A 20,891-nucleotide genomic window follows, 5' to 3' on the forward strand; every position below is an offset into this window, starting at 1 on the left:
TACAAGTGTGAAGATGTATAAAGTACACGCTGCGCTCTTTATTATTTTTCTCCCAATATACAAATATTCATCCGGCTGTGCTGTTATTCGCTCACTTGTGTATATCACGTGTATAAAATACATACATATATGTATTGGGCCTTCTCCCATATTATTCTGCTATTTTCTATTTATTATTGGTTCCTTAATTATGACACATTTGTTGCTAGATTCATTTTGTGGATCACTTTTGTGATTTTATTGTTTCTTGAAATAATCATTCGCACTATTTAGATACGCCTAGCTTATATGATTGATTCATCATTTTGAAGCTCTATTCTCTTCAGAAAATATCGAACTCAATCAATGAGATAGAGAACAAATTTTGATTTTGATTTTCTTCATAATAACATTAAACTATATTATATTTACTTGGTCTAATGTAAATTAAGATCCAAATAGTTTGTTGTACAAGTGAATTTATTTTAGGTAGATGAGATAATGTTTTTTTTTTCTTAATGATAAAAAATATTAGGTATAATTGTATTTTTTGGACTGAAACGTTTTAACTGCACTACAATTTTTATTTACCTAGAAAATAGCTAATTCTGAAGTTACTTACTATGTATCTTTTGATATATTAATAGGAAATGCGACGTCGCCGAAATGAAGTAACAGTGGAGTTACGCAAAAATAAACGCGAAGAGACGATCCTGAAACGTCGCAATGTCCCCAATATGGATTCGAATACAGATGAGGATGATCAGCTGCCAAATACAATCAATCTGAAGAAATTGGCTGAGGCTGCTGCTGATTCTTCAAAACCTGAGCAACAGTTGGCCGCAGTACAGGCTGCACGTAAACTTCTCTCCTCGGATAAGAATCCGCCAATCAACGACCTCATCAAGAGTGACATTCTGCCGATTTTGGTAGATTGTCTAAAACAACACGATCACACAATGTTACAGTTCGAAGCCGCCTGGGCATTGACCAATATTGCTTCTGGTACATCAGATCAGACTAATCAGGTAAGGTGTATTTAATAATTTGAAGAATTTGCTGTGCGCAATAAAATATTATTCATTTACATTATTCAATAATGCACTGTATATCACCAACAATGTCTTTCAATAATGTATGTATATATCAATTCTTCAAGGTTGTCGCTGCTGGTGCAGTGCCGCTCTTCCTAGAGTTGCTCTCTTCGCCCGCACCCAATGTTTGCGAACAGGCCGTTTGGGCTTTGGGTAATATCATTGGTGATGGACCAGAGTTGCGTGACTTTGTCATTAAGCATGGCGTTGTTCAGCCCTTGCTGTCGTTTATTAAGCCAGACATACCAATTTCATTTTTGCGTAACGTCACATGGGTGATTGTGAATTTATGCCGTAATAAGGATCCACCACCACCAGCCGCCACCATACACGACATCCTGCCCGCACTCAATGTGCTGATCCATCACACGGATACCAACATATTGGTAGATACCGTTTGGGCTATCAGCTATTTGACCGACGGTGGCAATGAACAAATACAAATGGTGATTGAAAGCGGTGTCGTACCCAAGTTGATACCATTGTTGGGACATGCGGAAGTTAAGGTGCAAACGGCGGCCCTTCGCGCTGTCGGCAACATTGTAACCGGATCGGATGAACAAACACAAGTGGTGCTCAACTACGACGCGTTGTCGTACTTCCCAGCTTTGTTGTCCCATCAAAAAGAGAAAATCCGCAAGGAGGCTGTATGGTTCCTTTCCAATATTACGGCCGGTAATCAATCACAAGTGCAAGCGGTCATCAATGTCGGTCTATTGCCGAAAATTATTGAAAATTTGAGTAAAGGTGAATTCCAGACACAAAAGGAGGCTGCCTGGGCAATTAGTAATCTAACCATTAGCGGTAATCGCGATCAGGTGTTCACATTAATAAAGGAAGGTGTCATACCGCCCTTCTGCGATTTGCTCACCTGCATGGACACACAAGTTCTCAACGTAAGTTCACTTTCCCTTTCACATTTGAACTAAGGAATAAGATATGTATGTATATTAAAAAATGCTATTTCGTTTTTATAGGTTGTGCTTGATGGTCTAAATAATATGCTCAAAATGGCCGAAAATCACGTACAAGAAGTTGCCAATTTAATTGAAGAATGTGATGGTTTGGAGAAAATCGAAAAACTACAAAATCATGAAAATGTCGAGATTTACAAATTGGCATACGAAATTATTGAACAATACTTCTCCGACGAGGTAAGATCTCTTTGCTTAATAAACGCGACAAATATAATAAATGTGTTTTTCTTTGTTAATTAACAGACGGTACAGAGCAGCCTCGCACCCACCAACGATGGCACACAATTCCAATTTGATCCAAACGCCGATAGCAAGTTACCAATGAATTCTTTCAACTTTTCAAATTAGCACGGCTGCTGTGGATATAACATTAGTTTATCAGTAAAGCTACTACCACCAACACGACCGCGACTAGCACCTAAACAACTACCACCACCAATTACAAATAAAACAACAACACGACATACTGTTAAGCCATTATTCGCCAGCCTATTGACGTATCAAATATTGAAAACGACAACACTGGTAGCGAAGGCCAAGTGTTGAACTGACTGACTGACAGCAAAGTTAAATTTGCAAAACAAAAATACAAGATGAAAAAACGAAGGAAATGAAACAAAAAAAAATTAAACAATTATAAAAAATAATTAAAGTACACAGACAACAACACAGGATTATTAGTAGAGAAGAAAATCAACAGTACCAGCAGCAAATGAAATATTAAGGAATATGAAACACAAGAATTGACATCGGCAAAATATCAATAGAATTGTATTGGATATGTTGTTGTTAGCTAACATCACATTCACAAAACGAGCATTTTCATAGAAATTGATGTGAAATGCAGGGGAGCAGCAACGTGACAACGTAACGTTTACAACATTTAGCGGCAAAGATTAGTGAAAATGTGCGACAAACAACAACAGCACATACGAAATGAAATATTAGCAGAAGCAACAACAACAGCAATCATTAAATAGTTCGCAAGTCCAAGTTGATTATAATTATAATTAATATTATATGAAACAAAATTATATACATACATATATATGCATATATATACATGGAATTTTTTGAGTTTAAGGATTATAGAGAAAAACGATATGAAACATAACAACAAACAAAACGTCTACTGTCACATCAACAACATCGGCATTCAAAAGTATTTCAATCAAATAGAGAAATAGCAATTGAATTGTCATAATTATAAAATTCGAGAACGCAAAAATGATAAATGTAGATTGTAAACAGGCATTGAAGGGTCATCGAAAGGTCCTTATGCAGAATGTGTGAACTGATGGAGTTGATGTGCTCTGTTGTAAGAATAGGATTCACTTGTAAAGCAAGTGAAATTATAAAATATTTAAATAGGTTTCTCGATTTATTTTTATAGTTTTAGATTTTTTGTGTATTTTAATTACTTTATGAAAATTGCTTATTAAAATTTATTTAACTCTTAACGCGTAAACATGATTTATTTTCATTTTAAACGACTCGCATAATAACTAAGTACGGGATTTTGTTGTATCGTGTTTGAAAAGGTATTTATTGACACAGTGCTCCTTTTTAATGACGAAACGCTTTTTGAAATTTGAACGTATAAATAAAATAAATATATAGCAGCCTTTAAAATTTTTGATATTACTTTTTCAGATCCGGTGCTAGCATACTCGTTTTGCAAGTAGAATTTAGAACGGAACCTAAAACCGGCTAAATCAAAAATTATAAGATTTGTTTAAAGTTTAAAACAAATTTTAAACAAAATTTTTCAAAAACAAATACACGTAGACATTGAGACGATTTATAGAACGGTTTTCATTTCATAATATTTCCGCCCTTGTTTTTGGTAAAAAAAACCATACAAATACAAGTCAGTTAGTGCGTTCAAACGTGGCTGCAAATGCCTTTTTTCTATTATTTTTTATTTTATTTTATTATTTTATTTTTTTTTAATATTTTAATTTTATTTTATTTTTTTTTATTATTTTAATTTTATTTTATTTTTTTTTATTATTTTAATTTTATTTTATTTTTTTTTATTATTTTAATTTTATTTTTTTTTAATATTTTAATTTTATTTTTTTTTATATTTTTTTTATTATTATTTATTTTTTTATAATCATATCTACTTTTCGTTGCTCACATAAAGAATTTCGAAAATTGAAGCATATCTCGGGTACGTAATGTACATGTCCTGATTTCGAATATTTATAATTTTTTGGTAGGAAGTTTTGAAATATCGCTGTTAAGATTACTCGTAATTTGAATGTTTTAAAATTGTTTTTGTTGTTAATATATACATAAATATCATTACAGTTTTATTATAACATTAATTTTCTTATTATAATAATGTTCTTATTATTTTTATGACATCTACTTTACCCCTGTGCAAATATTGCACTTCTTTTGTTAAACGGTCTATTGAGTTTCCGTCAGATATCGTTTGCACATCAACTCTTCACACCTGCGGCCATAATCCTGCAACTTTACTCAACACTCATGACATTCTTTGAGTTTTCATGGTCCATTTTAACTAATTAAGGACTTTTTTTTCGATTGCCTCACGAACGTTTTATATGTATGTATTTGTATCGTTCATACTAATAGCAACTCAATGCCATTACATTAACATTTGTCAGTGCAAAAATAAACCAGTTGCAGTATTGTTTCTACAATTAACTGACCGAACTTGCTGGCTTATATAAAACGAGTATGAGTGCCCATTTAACAAATAATTTCTCCTCTTTTATTATTATGAGCATATAGAACCATACATATGTACATTCGTTCTGCTGACATTATTTTCAGATCCTAAAATCTTGTTTTTTTTGTTGTTTAAATTAAAAAAAGGGAATTTTCATACATTTGTAACAAATTGTAAGTATTATTTGTAGCCACTTTGTTTAATTATTTCCTTATATTTAATATAGTTAATACATGCAAATGCGTATGTATATTTTGACCCTTAACTACATTTTCCAAACGATTGTGGCCATATTCCATACTAGCAACCTCTTCTCCATCCACTCAACGTACACACACACATATATATTTATATTGCTGACTATTTTTTTGTTACGTCTTACGGTTTTAATTCAATTATTTTTTACTTCGCCTTAATAAATATATTTTTAGCTTGCTCGAAATCGTTTATTCGTAAATGTTCTTTTCCTATTGAATTCAAACTTTAATTCAATCAAAAAGACGGTTTTATTTAAAGCGATTTGACGTCAAAAAATATTAAAAGATAAAACAACTTCAGATTGAATGAAATATTATTGCAATTTTTACCATATACATAGTATGTACATATTAAATGTATGTAAAACTACTGACGCATACTTATGTACATGCAGTCTGTGGATCCCTTAAATTAAAATCAATTCCCGCCAACATTATTTATTAAATTATTAACTTTTTGCCGATATTTTTATTGCGAGTATCCAACGTAACAGCAATACATGCACACACAGATACATCCAATGACCACCAACAATAACAGCAAAGGGCAGCAAGAAGAACATGGCACCGACAACGCCTACACCCACATTTACATACATGCTTAAGTAAATGCATACACAAATGTGTGTATGCATATGCGTACGAGAAGGAAAAGTTAATAAGAAGTATATAAATAAAAAACGAAAAAACAAATCAAAGCAAAGCAAAGATAAGAATTAGGCAGTAAGCTACGTAAAATTGTCAGAATTTTCGGTATAGAATTTAATTCACATAAAAAGATACCGAAACAAATAGGTATATACATATATTTTTTTTTTAATCTCGTACAGTGCAGAAAATATTAAGAAATCAAATTAAATAATATGAAAGCATAAGAAGATTAATATTAGTGGAGCAAGCGTATATTTAAAAAATATAACACTTGCATTCGACAATTACGAAATAAAGTAATTATTTAAATTAAATTTTATTAAAAAGAAAACAGAAAGTGAAGTATAATTATAACAAAATGCATTTTCTTTTCAATTTTTCTGTTTCATTTGTGTGTGTGCGAGTGTGGCTGTGGGTGGATTGAGAAGTATATAGATAAGTTCGAGTTATTGCTGTTTATTAAACGAACTATTTTCATATTTGTAGGGGATCTTAAGAATTAAAAATTCCAGAAGAGTTTTCGTTAATTATTTGTATCGAAAAAATTTTATTATCAGTCGCGGTCAATTTCTAGAATGACTGAGGGAGAATGCTTTATGTCATAGGGGAGAAACGACATGTCTGGATTCGATAGTTTTTGATAGTAGAAGTAAACGCTAAAATCAATCAAATTCAGTGTAGTACAATTCTCATTTCATGTCATTGCATAAAACTTGTTGTAGCGTCTGAAGATTTTTCAAAATGAAATGGGGGGAAAGGTGCCGAGTTGACCGAATAAAAATGTAGATGTCTTTATAGCTCAGGCAACAACAATATTATCGAATTTAAACTAAAATATCCTCTTGCTCCCGCGTTTTCTTGAATATAATACGGCTCGCCTTCTTCCGTTAACCCACATTTCTAAATATACTGTAGTTTCTTACCAAAAGTGAGTTAAATCTCTCGTAAACACCTCTCTCTGGTTTTATACCGTACATGTCCGTTAGAGGTAGATATTTCAAAAGAATAAAAAGAGAATATTTTGCTTAGTATAATATAGTTTTGTATCAAAATTGAGTGGTATCAGTTCATACCTTCTATGCCGAATATGCTATCATGTGCTAGTTAAGTTGACTTAAAAATTAGTGAGCCAGAATGTCGAATAACCATTTTGTAGACATGCAAAACAGTTTCTAACGTTCTACTGTACTCGATCTTAGCTAATACATAATTGTTTTAGGTATAATAAGTTTTTGCAGATGTCTCGATATACAAGTATTTGTACATTTTTCGTAAGCGAAAGTATTTAGTATTAAATTCCACAAGTGCCTAGTCTTCCTTAAGCTTACCAACGAAATGAAAGTGAAAAACAATTATAAATAATATTTTTTATACTTTTATATCTAAAATGCGATCTAGTGTTTATTTTAACAAACACTGTACGTTTCAGATTTTTCAACCTTTTTCGTAAGCATGTGTTAATGGTGTAAGAGTTACCTGAATAGAAGTAGCGTTTCAGCAGGTCATAAAGGCTTTCGAAACCTTTCTTACCTGCGGGAAAATCCACTTCAACAGTTCACGCATTCGTAGTTTTATGTTTGAATAGTGCCGATTTTCAAAACTAAAACCTTAATTTGTTTACAATAACCTCTTTAAATACACCGCACTTCTTAGAAATTCCAACAATTTCAAAAACGTCATTAAGTAGTTCCAAACTGTACTGGCTGAAGGAGATAGCGAATAAAGGGGAAAATACGAACCAGAACGTTATCAACTCTTAGAATGGAACTTGAAATATCATAAAAATAATTAAATAATTTCAAATCGTTTTCGTTTAAACCAGCGAGAATAGAATACAAGAAACTTAACAAAAAATGCATTCGCTTTCCACTCGCCTACAGGATAAGGATAAGTCTTTTAATATAGTTTTTACTGCAAATTTGAGCATTTTGATCATTTATGAGCTTGAAGTTTCAATTTTATTGTGTTTTTAAACGCAAACTAAGCTCTTCAAATACTTCCAAGTCAACTTAATTTACTCTACGAAAAATGCTCCATGAACTTCTCTCTTGACTACTAACTTTTCGAAACGATTTTTTGAAAGAGTATATTCCAGTGGACTGGAAAAAATTTCCATTTCCAAATGACATAACCATTTGAAAATTTATATTTGTGTATTCACTTTTTAAAATAAAACTCACGTGGCTTACATACTTTTAGGCGCACGCAGTTTGTATACTGAAACACTGCACACTCATTCAATTTTATTTCAGATTTCCAAGCTTTCAATCATATTTAATTTCAAATATTTCGAAAAATTCAATAATGTAAGCAAATTTTGTTCATCCAAAATCAAACAAAAAAATCCTTAATAAAATTAAATATAAAAAAAAATAAGTATTGCATTGACCACCAAACGTTTCGACTATGAGCGGAAAAGTAGGACCACTATCGCGTATTTACAATGGTATGATAGGCACCGCAGATAAATTTGTACCGGCGTCCATGCGTCCGCTGTGGGAACATCCAGCAGGTGAGCATACCCGACTAAAGCAAAAAATTGTTTATTTCGACTGGACCACTGCATTTGGGGAATTTGACTTCTTGATAACATTTTGAAGGGTGAAAGTATGATGTTCGCACTAAATTTTAACACGATTATCAAGATTTCGCGGATTGGACAATGATTGTTGTTCAGATTTTACTCACACCCCTGAATTGGCTATAAGACTTCAGGGGCTCTATCCAATTCCTTCGCCTAAGGTGATTTACCTGTTATCAAATTTTCAAACTGAGGTCCTTTATGAGAGTCCATCGGGCTTAAGGTGACTTCGACAACGATTACGTTCGTGCAAATGCGGTTTCCACAAAAACAACGTCAGGTGGTATCTCAATCGAAATAATTGAGGCCAGATAGTATATTAAAAGAGTTAGCATAGGTAATTCTATTTATCGAACGCACTAGCGTTGGTAAAATTGCGTGAGGGATTCATTCATTGTGAAGAATGCTGAGAATCAAAAAAAAGGTGTTTCCACTCTACTTTACACTTAACTTCCATATCTCGAAGCTCCTCCATCTACCAGGGGGAATTTCCACCACCCCATACGTTGGTAGTTGTATGACATTGAAATATATTTGAAAGTAATTTACCATCACCGCCATCAAGGTAGAGCTATCAACACCTTGGTTGAATCCTTCCAGTGAATGGCGTGTTTAGGATCAAAGCAACTCCCATTGCTGAACAAGAACTCCAGTTGAGAATACTGCGAGCTAAACTCTTCTTCTTCTTAATTCTAAACTCTTACATATCCAAAATTCACTCAGATATACTGAATTTATGTCTTGCATGCAAAGAGTCTTCACATAACACTACCACCTGTTTTCATGCGCCCTGAAATCAACTAATCTAACACTCTTCTAAATATGATCCGACCCCGTCAAAACCGCTCATTCCCTGCACATATCCTTGCTTGACTCCGATTGCATCTAATTTGCACTATCGTCTCAGCATTACAATGACAATAAGAACTCGAATAAAATCTGCTTGTATGTTCTAATATAACGTTCGTTTGCTAACATTTTAGGTCCGAAAACAGTATTCTTCTGGGCACCAATATGCAAATGGGTAACTCAATATTTGACTACATGTTATTATACGTACATATATTTTATTTCAAATGTGTGTGTGAAACATTCCAGGCACTCGTCATTGCTGGCATTGGAGATATGAAGCGTCCCGCTCATTCTTTATCACTGAATCAATGTGCAGTTATAGCCACAACTGGTATAATTTGGTCTCGGTATTCGCTGGTCATAATCCCTAAGAACTATTCCTTATTCATGGTAAACATGTTTGTCGCAACTACACAGCTATATCAGGTGGCACGCGCCTTAAATTATCAGTATGGCTTGAAAGATAAAGCGGAGTGAAGAGTGTTTTATAAAAAGAATTAATATTCGTCGGTGAAGTTTGGTGGGAATGAAAATGAGCAGTTTGTTATCACCAAATTTTTTGCTCGTCAAAAGCACCCCTTGGTTGGTGCTCAACTTGAAGAGTTGTGAGAAATAAGTCGAATAAATCCAAAATCGAATTGAAGTCTAGTTCAAAACAAGTGGAACAAAAAATTATCGCATTATACAATTTTGTTTTATGTACTCGAATTAGGTCATCAATGTTGTGTCCTTAATCGGTTTCGAGAAAAATTAAACTTCGAATGTACTTTTCAGTAATAGCGACTATTTTTAAAGTAAATTATTTTTTAAATTGTATTTAAACAAAAGTATAAGGTAAATTTTAATTAAATATCGATGTTTAAAAATAAACAGCAATACATTTATAGAGTATCATGCAAATACTTGTATTTATGTATATATATATACAGTTATGTGAAAGATAATAAGGACAGAGATGCATAAAAACAAAACAAACGTGTTTTTTGCAGAGATAAGGCAAAAATAATACTTTTAGTTTTAATATCAATCAATTAAAACCTGGTTGCATCGATATGTGAAAGGATTCACTGCGATCCGAAAACTCGAGAACATATCAAATATTTAGTGAGACAATGAAATTTACAGAAAATTAGCGAATTTACTGAATGCTTCCAAAACTCTGGTTGGACAAGCAGTAAAATGGGTTCACCAGATTGAAACCTGCGACAGGAAGTCAAAAATAGCATTGTTTGTCAAAAAAATATAGAGTGCTGTGTTAAATAAATAACAATGAGGTAACATTTTCGGGTTTGACGAAACAAAAGTCAACTTATTTAATTCTGATTGAGATATTCATTATGTAAAAAGATCGAATAATGCAGTCTATAACTCTAAGTATACGATAAGGACCGTTAAACATGTTGGCGGAAACATGGTTTGGGGATCGTTTTCATACAATTGTCTCGGCTCACTGCATAGGATACAGGGGACTATGAAGGCAACCGATTCTGTGGCAATGCTACAAGAATTTATGCTATAGAACGCTGAAGACAATATGCTACTTAGGTGGATTTTTGTGCAGGACAACGACCCTAAAAATACAAAAGTGTACAAAAGATTGGTTTAGGGTCAATAATGGAATGGCCACCGCAGTCCCCGGATCTAAAATCCATTGAAATTTTGTGGAATACAGTGAAAGCGTCATTAAAAAGAAAAAAATGCCCGAGTAATAATGAAGAGCTTTTTCAACTTATTCGAAAATCATGGAATGCATTTCCGGTTTTCGTCTGCCTAAACCTAGTTAACTCTATACCGAAGCGGTGCCGATAAGTTTTAAACAACCATGGATTTTCAGCAAAATATTGAACTACTTAGAAATTGATATTATCACAATTAAATATATACTATTTTTCTAAACATATTCTACATCTTATGAAAGATTTAAATTACCTGAAGATGATCAACTACATCTGAGAACTCAAAGCAGAATATCAATAACGTTTCATCTACCCAAAACATACGGGAATAGTAAAGAAGAGCCAAATTAATTAAGAGTAACTTAAGAAGTTACACTTTTTCAAAAAAATATTCGTTATCAAATTTTTCTCTTACTGATATTATTTAACAAAATTGTAGCGCGCATATAATAATTGGTTCCACTGTTGTGAGTCTTACCAACACAGTCTGTTCCACGTGTAGCCAGTAATCTTGGCGTTATACTCGCCTTTTATATTAGCGGTTTATAGATGTAGTGGTAATAAAGCATACTTTTTGCATGTAAATACACACACATGTTCATATATTGAATATTTATAATAGGGGGTTTCACACCGCATTCAGTAACCCTAAGATTCAAAGTGTATTTTACGTTTCAAGGTAGTCGGTTTACCGATCACAACTTTTATTTTTTTACTTTTACTGAGTAGATAATAACGTGTCTGGTTAACAACCATCTGTCGGTTAAGTTCTGGTTAACTTAACCTAGACTCCTTCTTTCGGCAAAGAACCTATTTTCAACTAGAACTTAACTAACAGATTGCCGCTGACCAGACATTGAGAAATAAATTATCACAAGTTGAAACACTTTGAATTTCTGCTTCAAACAAAAAAAGCTAATTTATTTAATAAAGAATAAAATATTCGCAAGTGTATGCTAATTTAAAAGTTTGCACAGTACAACACTAAGAAATTCGGTGTAAAAATCCCCACTTGAATTCTTTATCAGATAATCCTCGAATCATAAAAGCTCAACGAGCAAAACTAGTTATCTGACAGGTAAGTATGTCGGTAGATACGACTGCTCAAACGACTATTTACATATGTGCATACATATGTATATACTAACATATACAAGCGAAATCTTGCTTTCTACAGTGCCGTGATTGCTGCTTTGCAATTCAATAGCGAACAGTGTATGGGTTTTCGCTGGCTGCTAGGAGAGTGAATGAGTCTTTTTGCGTAGATTATGGATTTTTTTCTAATTATAAAAACAATTTTGTATTAAACGTACTCATTTGCTAAGTTTTTTCTGTTTGATTTTTATTAGCGAATTTCGCTGACGTTAGCAACTTTGTTAGTGTAAACTCTATAACTAGCTGAGAATTCTATTTGGTGGCAATGAGAGAGGTTAATTGTGATATTCGCTAATTCAGTTGGTATTTTGATGTTGTGCTGGAATGTAAGTAAATGTGGTTAGATGTCTAAAAAGTACATATGGTATGGTGATTAAGGCGGTTTTTTATTGTTAAAAGTGAAAAAGAAAATTTGTTCAATTTTTGGTTATTTCAAAAGAAATTATAATATGTGAATTATAGTTTATATATTTCACATTTGTTAATAGATTGATGCTCTCTCAATTTATAATTCATAAGTGACAAGCAAATTTTATTTCCGTAGCGCGCGCTTTATTATTGCTGTAAAATTTTACTCAATTGGTGGCGTTGCAGCTGTTTGCATTTAGTTTGCTTTTTTATTTTTACTCGCGGAAATTGGCAGCAGCCAACAATTGGGTGTGTGTTTTTTCTAATGATGCTTTGTGCACTATTTTTTACGTTTTGTGTCATGTAGCCAAGCAAGTGACTGCACTCTGTCGCTTTCTTGAGACATTGCACCAACACTAGTTGGCCATCAAGGCCAATGTTGTGCATGTGACGTCAAAATGCTTTTTGTGCTTTCCGGTAGTTTAATTGTGCATCAACGGAAATGTATCGAAGTAGTGTTTTAAATAGCTATGTATATACATATGTATATGTATGCTCATATATCTCATATACAGAATATATTTATATCTTATTAAATTATTCGTACCCTACACAATGTGAGATATACATATGTATGTATTCTACGGATATGTATTGGCGAAAATTGTCGATAAATATTTCCTGCGCTGGTGTAAAAAATTAGAAATTTACAAGTTCATCCATTTATGGAACGTGTTTTAACCTTACACAATAAATTGTGTTATTAAAGTTGCATTCGCAAAGCATATGATCTGAATATTATAAGAAGTGTTGTGGTTGGTTAATTTCTATAAGAAAAATAACGGTGTACATTAAAAAGAAATAAATCAAATCTAGTATATAATAATTGTGGATTTTCAAATTTACCGGAGGTTATCATATCAGGAAAATATTACATTCATTCTAATATAATAATTAGAAGCTATCTAGATCGACGAGAATACCGTTGGTTTCTTTGCTGGATTTCTAAACATTCCCATAAAAAAATAGTAATCACTATTACATATGAACATACTTGTAGGGTATATATTGTTTTAAGTATGCTAAACAGAATGTAAATTTTGTAATGGGCAGCAAAGAAATTTGCATTTCTGAACAGATGTGTTTACATAACGAAGGAAGAAACAAACGGCCTCGACTAGTTGATTTCCACAGCTCGCTCATTCTTGTAGAAACTTACTTACACATTAACATTCATATGTACATGAATTTGTTTATAATTTGACAGTGAAACACTTTGGCACACAGTTAATCAACCACCCACTAGTACTGAGCAACTGAGCGCTCTCATTCCTTTGAACAAATGTGTTAGCTTTTCACTCTCTGAAAGCGCGTCACTGTCACGCATATTCCGAGTGACGAGCCTCTCACTAGCGGTCAGACATTTCTCTTGTATTCACCTATGTTTACATGTTTCTACACATATAAACCTGTACATTTCTTTTTTATATTTGCGTTTTGCTTTTCATTTTCATATTTCTATACTCCGTATATATATTTCAGTTCTTCACTATCTAGCAAACGGTGAGGAAGTCAACACCAGTAATTGTTCAAGTAAGGTACCTTGTATACCTTGCCTTTAGGATAAAGTTAGAAAATTGTAAATACGAGTAACTAGTACAAAATATCTAATCTCAAACGAAACAAAAGTCTGAAACAAGTGCTTAGACAACAACAATAAAATGGCTTCCTCAGCACCTCCAGCAGCAGCACCACCACCACCACCTCCGCCATCAGCCACTACCGCTGGCAAAGGATTTCCCAACAAAATTTACAATGCTCTTATTGGCTCAGTGGACAAACATGTGCCCGAAAAATTGCGACCATTGTGGCAGCATCCAGCTGGTAAGTGTCATTGTTACACACTAAAGCAGTTCAATAAGAATTAGACATTTGATATTATTCCTTGCAGGACCAAAAACTGTTTTCTTCTGGGCACCACTTTTCAAATGGGTAAGCGTTTTAGGCAAATATTGATATTAGTGACGCGAATAAGAATTTTATAAAAGACTTACATAATCAGCGAAAAAACGAAATAAGCATAATACTCGTAACATACGAATCTGTATGGAGACAGTTTACACTCGCACCAACATCAAGTATTAATTCACACTATCAGCTCATCCTCAAATATATATGTACATTGTACAATATTGTCTACCGTAAAATTCTTATTATGAGTGGGTAGTGATTGAAACAACTGAAAGTGTGGCGTTAGATAAGAGTAATCACCATAACATATAGCGCGACTGGCAATACAAATGCACGCTCTGTGTATGCATTTAAGTGCGCCCATGATCTGGTGATTTTCGCCCAGTCATTTCTCATCCACTCAACTGATAAGGATGTGATAATTAAATTAGCATACAGTGCAGCCTGATTGGCAATGAAATTGCGTCGTGTATAATAAACTAAAGGAGCAACTGTAAATATTCGTATGCCAGCAAAACCAAAACTATTTAAGCCCTCAGGTACTGTTTCTATTGCGAACTTTTTACCGAATATTATGTATATCGGCAATCTTTTAGATTTATAATTGAAATTCGAAGAAAATCGTTTTCTCAAAATAATATACTCGTATATCAAAAATAGCTTTAATCGCATTAATAATTTCCTTAGCCCCATTAAACCCAATAGAAAGATTTTCGAACTTCCGGCTTACTTTATACCGAATATATCGGTCTTTATGTGAGTTATCTAATAATGGTGCAACTTGCCTTAGGCCCCATATAAAATATATCAGGTTTTTCAAGCATCTAATTGACTTTACTCCTAATATATTGTTGATGGTATGTGAGGTACCTCAATGAAACTGAGAGAGTCAAAAGTACGAGTAGAACGTGTAATATTGAATATACCATAGTTTAATTCCGAATTGGTTTAGACTTTGGTCCAAACCTCATATCCTTTGTTTGACGTTTTGCACATCATCTCAATATATTAAATTTATCCCCTTTCGCTAACGGACAGTAAAACATAGTCATCAAACTAATTAATCTATGACCTATAATGTAAATTAATATAATACAAATTTGATTATATATAATCCATTCACGATTTCATCGAACAGTCTGTTCGCTTAGAAGGTTGTGTGAAGGAGGTAAATATGTAAATTGTATTCTTAGACTTGAATTAATGAAGAAATCAGTGTCTTCATTCATAAAAATATGCGCCGTATAGCGACAACTTTGCATTTTTTTTGCTGTTCATGGGATCAGAGTCCCATATTTTTGAACACTGATTCTTATGTAGAATTTAACGAGGAATCGAATGGAAAAGTCAATTTTGGAAAAAAGTTGGAGTCCCATATTTTTGAACACTGATTCTTATGTAGAATTTAACGAGGAATCGAATGGAAAAGTCAATTTTGAAAAAAAAAAAAGATTGGTGCAAAAGCACAAAAAACGGGTTTTTGGAAAAAAATGTTTTTTTTTTGGATTATGAAATTTTTTTTTTTGGATTTTGAAAATATTTTCATCAGAAAGCTGACATTTTTTTACATAAAATTGGATAACTTAAAAAATTTTTTCACTCAATTTTGAGGTCGTTAAAAAATAAAATAAATAGTAATTTTTTTGTTTGATCGCAATTTGAATTACGCACCAAAAAAGAATGGAGGAACTTTGACCACTAAAAAGTTAACAGATATTCTTCTTTTGGTCTATATTATGATATTCTAAAGTTTTGTCAAAATCGGAGAACCACGGGTACAAAACCATGTCGCCAATTGATGGAATGGCCCATATACTTATGTACACACATATTTATTTTCATTGTTTTGAGGAAATAATGTAATAATGGAATTATGTGTCTGTCTGAAATGCTATATCACTTAATTAACTATAGTTAATTGCTTGCCAAGGACCGACTAATCATTAAAATGCCTTTTATATATTTAAAAAATTAACTTGAAGGATATAAGAACACAACATCCCCTATCTATCTCATACAATTAATCTGGATATCATTTTGTTATCGGTTTTGAAGGTCGCTAACTCAACAAAATTTATTATATAATATGTAATGCAAGCGCGGAAAAGTTTTGTAAATGCCTGTAGATAAGACAAAGAAAGATACAGGCCTGACAAAACACCGCACTCCGGACTATAACGGGAATGTTCTCTGATGTCTTCCATCGAGCATCTGCACAGTGAGGTCCGCAAACTGTCTGTAAAGGAGCATAACATACTTCTCTCCAAGCTGTTTCTGCTCGGATGTATTCGCTGAAACCAGCTCTGCAGTCCGCTGGAAGCGGAGTCGTCTCCCTGGAATATCAGGATAGCATTCCACCAACACGTCGACCAACTGGAACAATATATCGACCAAATTTCGGACGCGACCAATTTCCAATAGGCACAGAGCGCTACTCATAGTGAAACCATTAACAAAAATTTATTGACTCCATCCCAGTAAATGGCGTACCCATAGCATAATAAAAGCTCGAGTGACCCTAGCACAAATTCGTACAGGGTATTGTGGCAAGTTAAACCCCTATGATCCGAATCCGTAATAACGGCTCGTTTCCTGCGCCTACTAATGATACCATGATTTTGATGATAGTTAACTTATTGCTTCCCTCGCTACAACTAAAACAGCTCGAGCGGTATGGATCCTTCGTCTTTCCTCGTCGTCCCCTTGCCTATAAAAAGCGGTTCGGCCAACGAAAGAGCCCTCGTGTCAACAAAATCTTTATTTATAATAGTAGTTATAGATTCCGTATGTATGTTTCTTTTATTTAAACTACACTACAACAATTCATAAAAACTGATTAGATACCTATGAGCATTGTGAGCTTCAGCACATCTATTTTTTATATTTTTTTTTAATGTTTTGTGTACAAATATGTAGTTCGTATATATTTATTTTGTATATACATATATATTTGGTAGTATTTGTAGCCCTGAACTAATAACTTCATTTGCAGGCGTGGCAACGAATCGGTTGCACCCTTTCGAAAAAACAACCTATTTTTAATTGCGTTCTAAAAGAGGGAAAATAGTTTATAGAGCACTCTGAGAACTACACTCACTCCGATTATGGCACCTAAATTTAGGTTGGGTGATAATATCGATGTTGACAAAAAATTTACTGATTACTAATTATGAACTTTTTTCATCTTTCATAATTTTAAATAATAATAATATAATTTAAAATATCATATTTTTCACAAAAGAGTGATAATTTGAAATTTTTAAGATTGATTTTAAAAATATTTATGCGTGAATTTGCTATAAAATCATTTGTTCAATTCACAACCTGTCGTAAAGCATCGTAAAATCGTAAAATTATAAATTTTTACACTTGTTTTTTTTATAATTATACGATTTTACGATGCCTTACGACAGGTTGTGAATTGAACAATTGTTCCTTCAAATATTAAGGATGTATGAATGTTATAAATAAGTTAAGTTAGCACATTTATCTAATAAGTATGCAATTTTTTTGTTATTAAATATTAATAATTTAAACAATTAACATTTGATTTCTTCGTTTTGCAGTCTCTTGTCATAGCAGGTCTCAGCGATTTGGCGCGTCCGGCTGAAACTCTTTCGGTGCCCCAGTGCGCAGCACTCGCCGCCACCGGTATCATTTGGTCACGTTACTCTTTGGTTATCATTCCCAAAAACTATAGTCTGTTCGCCGTCAATTTATTTGTCGGTTTGACACAAGTCGTTCAACTGGGTCGCGCATACAATTACCAAATGGAACAGAACAAACTGGCAGGTGAACAACCTGCGAAGAAGAGTGAATTGTAAATGGCTTTAATTTCGATTTGTATATAATATTCAAATGTTTGTACATACATATGTATATAATGTTAATGAGACGCATGCTACCTACATTAATTATGCGGTAAGTGGTGGACACACACCATTAAGATCTAGAAAGGTGATTAATATCGATTTGCTTTATTTGTTAATTTCAGATCACTTTTCGATATTTTCTGTCACTTTACATATGTATATGTATGAGTGATAAAAATGTAATTACGGCCAAAACAATCAGGCGGTGGCGGTAATAAAATAAAAAAAAAAATAGAGCGAACGCAAAGCTCCTACTAATACATTTGTAGGTACGTGTGTATGTATGTATGTAATTTTGTATACCCACATGCATAAGCAAGTTACTAATTGCACTTGAATGCAGAAAGTCAATGTCAATGCCGCAACATCCACGTGACTTCCCCATATACAAAAATATACACACATGCTTACATATGTAAATGACTTAGCCAAACAACAAAACCGTTGGCCAGTAAAAGTGCTCAATATGTCGAAGCAGTCATTTATTATTATATAATAGTACTACAAAAACTGGTGATATAATTAAGTAGTGAATTGTAAATTAAATAATATTATCATGTCCGACTATACTAAAGCTGAATTAATTTTGAATTTAAACTACAACTAAGTTAAGAAAGCTAAACAAAAAGACCATCACAAAACAGCACAAAATATGCAAATAAAAAGATATAAAACACAATTTGTACAAAAGCTTCCCAATGAAAGTGAAATTGTTTGTTTTTTCTTTCTTTTAATCTTTTGTTAATAACGTCAAACTATTGCATATTAAATAGTAATTTTTTTCTCGTTTAATTAATTTGTCAATGCAGACCTTAACACACATGCCAAAGAGTTTAAAGTTTGTGTTTCAATCAATAACAAAGAACAGGTTTGAGCCAAAGAAAAAACGAAAAAGATATGTATGTACATTTACATACTAATACAGATATTTATGTACATACATACATAAGTCGTAAGAGGCTGCATAAGTTACATAGCATAGCATAGTACCCAATTAGCATCTAACATGGAAACAGCCATATGTAGATAAATGTGTTAATTATATGTACATGCATACATACATATGTATTTCAGGCAATGAGAACTTATGTTTGTAGGATTACGAGTAAAAGTTAAAAAGAAAAACGTTTTGCATGTGTACTTTAAGTCTCAATAAAGAAACGAACGAAACGAGTTTACGTGTATAATGTGTATTATTTCTGCGATTTGTGGTTATTAACCCCATTTACTATTCTACATAGTTACACAGATATATAATAAATACATACATACATATATTGAGAATAGTGCAGTGCAAAATAAAAAAATTAAGTTTAATGCCCCGAATGAATGTAATCTCAATTCGAGTGAATGGTTGCTGGGACTTTGGCTGGTCATCTTGGAACATTGTTGTCAATCTTAAAGGCTTCTCACAGAAGGTGTACATAAAAAACACAATTCCGATGCAAATACATATGAATTGGAGATTCGAAGCGAAGCCAGATCCTTCTCCACCTAGTCTTTCCAACGGAATGTTGGTCTTCCTCTTCCTCTGCTTCTCCCGGCGGGTACTGCGTCGAATACTTTCAGAGTTGGAGGCTTTTCGACTATGCGTACGACATAACCTAGCCAGCGCAGCCGCTGTCAATGTCGTCGTGTATCTCAGTCTAAAGTAGCGCCAGTTGGCAAAAGTTATTCTGCGTTGAATTTCGAGGCACGTACCTGACATTGTTGTTGCTATTAATGCTGGTTCCAAGATAGACGAAATTATCTACAACTTCTATGTTATGCCTGTCAACAGTGACGTGGAAGCCTAGACGCGAGTGCCTGCTTTGCTTCCTTGTCCAGTGGCTGTACACTCTTGTAGAAGATTGTACCTTAAGTTCTGCAGCTCGAATTATTTTCTCCAGCAGCAGATTGAAAAAGTCGCACGATAGGAAGTCGCCTTATCTGAAACCTCGTTTGGTAGCGAACGGCTCGGAGACGTCCTTCCCGATCCTGACGGAGCTTTTGGTGTTGCTCAACGTCGGTTTACACAGCCGTATTAGTTTTGCGGGGATACCAAATTCAGACATTAAGGCTGCTCCTTTTCATGCTGTCAAAAGCAGCTGTGAAATTGAGATCCCTCTTGATCATTCCTAGCGAGCACAGTATTATCTCTGATTCTGAGCTTCTAACTTGGTGAAATCGTCTGCTCTTTCATAGAAAATACTCCCGTGACCTGGAACCCAAGTTATGGTCAAACGGGGTTGACCTGCCAGGGAGCTCAAAGTTTTTTTCTTTTGATGACTAGCAATACTCCTGGCTACCTGTAACTGTAACTTTCTGTATCCCCCTGTAGTTATTCAGTAGAACTCCACAGGAATTCCGCTTAGAGTGTTATAGCTGAGTTTGGTAAATGGATAGAGAAATATCAAAGTATACCCCCATCCTTACTGCGCAGCCCATTTTGAACCCATCAGTATAGATTGAGTTAGTATCCTCCTCCCCTACTTAATATATTCTTCGGCACAGGCTGCTCTCTGTATTCCCTTTATTTCTCTAATATTGTATTGTTTCTTCAATGCTGATCACCAAACCAGTGCCTCCATATATAAAAATTGGTCTAATGACGTCCTTTTATATCCATATGACTTAATGGGTTTTAGACCCCATTTCCTAAATATTTTCTAGAACCTGTAATACACCATATAATCTTTTTTAATTCGTTTCTTACTGATTGTGGAAAGAAACAGCCGTTGTACCATTAACACCAGGTCATCAGTACGTGCTATAGCTTCCACAGTTCCCACCCA

At 33.6% G+C, this 20,891-nt stretch overlaps 3 protein-coding genes across 3 annotated transcripts; all 3 read left to right on the forward strand.

The window, feature by feature from the left end:
* Positions 1-626: 626 nt before the first annotated feature.
* LOC105228529 (importin subunit alpha-3) lies at positions 627-3,518 on the forward strand (the record flags this gene model as incomplete). Its single annotated transcript, XM_049461971.1, is given in 4 exon segments — positions 627-1,007; positions 1,139-1,969; positions 2,051-2,227; positions 2,294-3,518. Coding segments are annotated over 4 exon segments (1,494 nt in total), but the record flags the coding sequence as incomplete, so codon positions are not given.
* Positions 3,519-4,120: 602 nt separating this feature from the next.
* LOC105228526 (mitochondrial pyruvate carrier 2) lies at positions 4,121-13,991 on the forward strand. Its single transcript, XM_011208392.4, has 4 exons — positions 4,121-8,174; positions 9,227-9,267; positions 9,342-11,849; positions 13,817-13,991. The coding sequence occupies exons 1-3, from the start codon at positions 8,069-8,071 to the stop codon at positions 9,570-9,572; spliced, it is 378 nt and encodes a 125-aa protein (XP_011206694.1). The 5' UTR covers positions 4,121-8,068; the 3' UTR covers positions 9,573-11,849; positions 13,817-13,991.
* LOC105228525 (mitochondrial pyruvate carrier 2) lies at positions 13,907-19,295 on the forward strand. Its single transcript, XM_011208391.4, has 4 exons — positions 13,907-14,158; positions 14,226-14,266; positions 17,812-18,166; positions 18,240-19,295. Exons 1-3 carry the CDS (start codon positions 13,996-13,998, stop codon positions 18,067-18,069), a joined length of 462 nt encoding a protein of 153 aa, XP_011206693.1. The 5' UTR covers positions 13,907-13,995; the 3' UTR covers positions 18,070-18,166; positions 18,240-19,295.
* The last annotated feature ends 1,596 nt before the right edge of the window (positions 19,296-20,891 follow it).

This window comes from Bactrocera dorsalis, unplaced genomic scaffold (genome assembly GCF_023373825.1).
Source record: "Bactrocera dorsalis isolate Fly_Bdor unplaced genomic scaffold, ASM2337382v1 BdCtg182, whole genome shotgun sequence".
NCBI classification, from domain to species: domain Eukaryota; kingdom Metazoa; phylum Arthropoda; class Insecta; order Diptera; family Tephritidae; genus Bactrocera; species Bactrocera dorsalis.